At 46.4% G+C, this 4144-nt stretch overlaps 2 protein-coding genes across 2 annotated transcripts; one reads left to right on the top strand and one right to left on the bottom strand.

The window, feature by feature from the left end:
- Positions 1 to 303: 303 nt before the first annotated feature.
- On the top strand, positions 304 to 951 carry AOL_s00193g144 (uncharacterized protein; the record flags this gene model as incomplete). Its single annotated transcript, XM_011128755.1, has 2 exons — positions 304 to 490; positions 659 to 951. 2 exons carry the CDS (start codon positions 304 to 306, stop codon positions 949 to 951), a joined length of 480 nt encoding a protein of 159 aa, XP_011127057.1.
- A 547-nt stretch (positions 952 to 1498) lies between these two features.
- Positions 1499 to 3511, bottom strand: AOL_s00193g143 (uncharacterized protein; the record flags this gene model as incomplete). The annotated part of the gene is made up of 3 exons (XM_011128754.1): positions 1499 to 1639; positions 1702 to 3152; positions 3211 to 3511. 3 exons carry the CDS (start codon positions 3509 to 3511, stop codon positions 1499 to 1501), a joined length of 1893 nt encoding a protein of 630 aa, XP_011127056.1.
- Between the last annotated feature and the right edge of the window lie 633 nt (positions 3512 to 4144).

The following is a 4144-nucleotide window of genomic DNA, read 5'->3' as shown; positions in this document are numbered from 1 at the left end:
CGAACGCACTCCACAGGTCCTCCACGGGATCAGACCTTGGAGTTGGGTTGCAATGATCGATAACCGATAACAGCTATGTAAGGTCCGGATCCTATTGCATTGAAAAAAAAAAAAAAAAAAAAAAGACAAGAATTGCTATGTTAGTTTTTTTTTAAGGTCTATAGACTTGGTCCTAGTCCTAGCTCCCGGAGTTCATAACTTATAAACCTCCAAAACATCCTGTCAATTCATCTTTACAACACCGCAATTCGGATTAAACAAGCCAGCCAACGTTTTGATCCTTAACCGTAATACCGCTTTAATATGATTCGTTCAATCCATTCGTCGTCATCATCTTCTTCGAAGACGCTCTCCATTATTCCCCCCCTCACAGCGGAAGAATGCGGACAGAATACACCAACTCACGAACAGCCACCGAACACAAGCAGACCTCATGAACGAACCGAAAGGTCACGAAGAGGGCCAGTAAGGAAAGAAGTCCAAACTAAAGGTATGGAGGTTGTGCGTTAAACCGAAACAGATCTTACAAACATGAAATCTATTTTGGTGCCTTTCTTAGTCTCGTATTGCAAACGCGGTCCGCACGAAGTGCCTTTCTATTGCCGTAGTGTCTTTACTGGTCTCGTTCCCGTCTTTACTGATTTATAATCCACATTAGAATCCCTATTCGATGAGCGACTGAAACACGGTCTCGGAGCCCGTTCCTCCACCCCACCGGTGGAAGAACTCTCCCAAGACAATTTCTTCGGCCTCTCACACGAATACAGCTTCAGCCAATATGAAATCAACAATAACCTAAATATTGGACTTGACCCTGTATTTCAATCGACTGTTAAAAGCCTACCAGAAACATCTTTCCACGAACCCCAGCCTCAAAGTGGATGCTACGGCATTGATCGGTACCTTGCAACGCCTAGGCACGGGGATGCAGTCCGTTACTATCGCCCTTAGTAACAACGATGTGCATGCACGAACTTATGAAATTACGGATATACGCTTAGCGGGTTGCAATAGCTTTTGTCCTGTTAGAGCTTTAGCATTTGAGCGTTGCAGAGATACCTGGTTTGTTAGTTGGCCACGTTGGTGTGATATTGTCCGACTGATATTGATAGGGTTTCTTTCGGGTTTGATTTGGTCCACATATCTACGTGTCCTAGTTGTATTTATTATTCCACCACTTACCTATTGGCTTCTACTATTGTATTACTAGTACTTACTAATTTTTAATTTACAAGTTTCTGTTTCCGGTTTCGTCGGATGTCTGATGTTGTATTTGTTCCGGTTGATGTGTTGAAGACTCGAGCTTGACCAATCTCTTAGCTGCAGCCTGATTCGGATCGTGATCGGACCCCATCGGTATAGATATATTCGTAGGTGGTTATGTAACTTGGGAAGCGAGTGCCCCTTATGCCGAACATTTATTCCACTGAACTAATGTTTTAATTCTTAAGATCTTTTACTTAGTTATTATGTACACGAATATTTATTTATTATACAGCTACGCTTCCTCCTCCTTTACTAATGGGTTGTGCTGTGCGGGCTTGTTCCTCTTCCACCTATCCTTTTCAACTGTTTGAGGGTCCATCCTAATGATCTTATCGCAGTTGAGAATGCACATAGGATCGAATGCCAGTTTCATCTATGATTTAGTGAGTTAGTGAATTTTATAGTTAATAATACCAAGAATCAGTTCAAGCATACCTTTCTCATGGCATTCACAGTTGTCGGCCCAAGCTCTTTAGGGAGATAATCCCTCTTTACAAGCCCAACTCCATGTTCTCCTGTCGTAGTACCCTCCATGGCAATCGCTCTCTCAACCATCCTGTGGACCACACCCTCTGCCTTTCTCCTGTCCTCTTGCCCAAAGAGTAAAATACAGTGGAAATTTCCGTCGCCAACATGCCCAACCATCGAGCCAAGAAGATTGTTCTTAGTCATGTCGTTTTTTGTTGCTTCAATGATGTCTGGAAGCTTCGATATTGGAACTGCGACATCCGTAGTCCAGACTTGGTCATCGGGCTTTTGCTTCAACGACATTACCGACCAGAGTGCATTTTTCCTTGCGGACCACAGCTCAAGCCTTTCCTCCTCCGACGTTGCGAACTCAAAGGATTCGGATTGGCACGATTTAGCGATAGCTTGGACCATAGAGATCTGCTCTCTGACCCCATTCTTTGTTCCTGCAAACTTGAAGAATAGTGTTGGCTTCTCCCTCCACGCCCGAGCTGTTGATTTGCTCTGATTTATGCACATCATCTGTACTTCGTCCAGGATCTCAACAGCTGCGACGGGGATTCCTTGACCAATAACCTTTGACGCAGCAGCAGCCGCGTCCCTTATTGAAGGGAAAGCACAGACAGCAACGCTCTCGTTCTGCGGCTTGACGGCTAGCTTCAAGGTCGCTTCGGTAACCAATCCGAGAGTACCTTCGGACCCGACAAACAACTTGGTCAAGTCATACCCTGCGGAGGATTTTCTTGGTCGCTGTCGCGTCTTTATGATTGTGCCGTCAGCGAGAACAACCATAAGGCTGAGCACCCATTCCCTCATTGTGCCGTATTTTGCCGCATTTGTCCCAGAACACCCGGTTCCCACCATGCCCCCAATCATAGCACCCGGGCCTGGGTCAGGCGGGAAAAACAGGTTGTGTTCTGCCAGCATTTCATTCAGATCTTCCCAGCCGAGGCCTGGTTGGACAACGACATCTAGGTCGTCCTTGTGTAGCTGTAGAACCTTGTTCATGTGTGTGAAATCGACACAAACACCACTCCTCGTCGCTGCAAAGTGCCCTTCCAAGCTAGTACCCCCAGAAAATGCAGTAATAGGGATCTTGCGGTGACTGCATATTTTCGCTATCTCAGAGACTTGTTCCGTGGTTGACGGGTACAAAACCATGAATGGTAGGTCGTTCGGATTTGCAGGATGTGAAGACCAACTACTTCCAGCATGGTGCTCAAGGTCGTCAAGGTTGCACGATACGTTTTCTTCGCCGAGGAGGAGCACAAACTGGGACCACGCAGCGCTTAGGTTATGTTTTGAGATATCGTGGTATATTTCGGGAACGTCTTCCAACTTGGTGGTCGACGAAGGTTTTGCTGGTCCCCATCTGTATGTTCCGAGCCAATAGGCACACACTGCCGATAATACCCATGCTATTCGCTCTGTCAGCACATCTGTAACACGTTTTGCTACATTGATACCGAGAGTTACCAAACATTTGAGGCAACGTATTCGAGAAGTACCCGTCGCCCTCACGGTTCCGTTTCTCCTGCCTCTCTTTCCAATACCGTTCCATCTCCGCCCGTTCGGCTTGAATACGTTTCGCCGTAGACTCCCATACCTGTCCATGGAACTGTCCCGGCCCGGATTTATTCGATTGTTCACGAATCTGGTGGTACGAAACCCGTGCCCGACTCTGCAAGGTGACAGCAGAAGAAATTGCCTCACAGGTTTTCCGCCTCAGCGGTGCCCGGGCTGCATTGCGCAAAGAAATAGATACTGTTGGGTGCATATTGGCGTTTTTTCCCGAGTCGCGGTTTGATTTGGCAGTTGATAATATAGTCCAAGACTGTGGGGATCTGGCGAAACGACCAATGCAGTAAAGGAAAGATACCCGACACTATATGAACGCCATTGGAGGCTCCTAAGCTTATGGGTTATTTCGGCTATCTGAGTCTATCTTTGCGTAAGCAAAGTACAGTGTCGGCAGCTCGGTCGGCTCGGATGAATGGCAGTTGTAGTCTCGTCGACGAAGCCGAAGTCGAACTTTGAAGGAGAAAACTTTCGGTATCGGCACTTTAGGTCTAATCTGGTGGGGATTTGGTGCAACCTCAAAATTACAACACGGGAAAGGCAACATCTCCCCGGACTTTGTGTTGAATTTCCGAACATCATGACACTGATACGAGAATGAATTGTATTCCGTGCTATCGGACGCTTGAATAATGAGGGATGCTTATCGCGGCTACTGTTTTTCTTTCTTTCTTTCTCTCTTTTTGTTCTTCGGGAGGGTTAGGCACAGTTTCTGCACAACAACTTAGTGTGCAAAACCAATGCCAAAAACAGATGCTAGATGCTGCAGTACGTATACGCCATGTACATACAGTTCTTCGTCTTATCTTCCCACTGGAAGGAAATGAAAGAT

Source organism: Orbilia oligospora (genome assembly GCF_000225545.1).
Source record: "Orbilia oligospora ATCC 24927 unplaced genomic scaffold scaffold00193, whole genome shotgun sequence".
Taxonomy (NCBI): Eukaryota; Fungi; Ascomycota; class Orbiliomycetes; order Orbiliales; family Orbiliaceae; genus Orbilia; species Orbilia oligospora.
The sequence above is the reverse complement of the archived record's forward strand: the minus strand, read 5'-3'. Positions and strand labels throughout refer to the sequence as shown.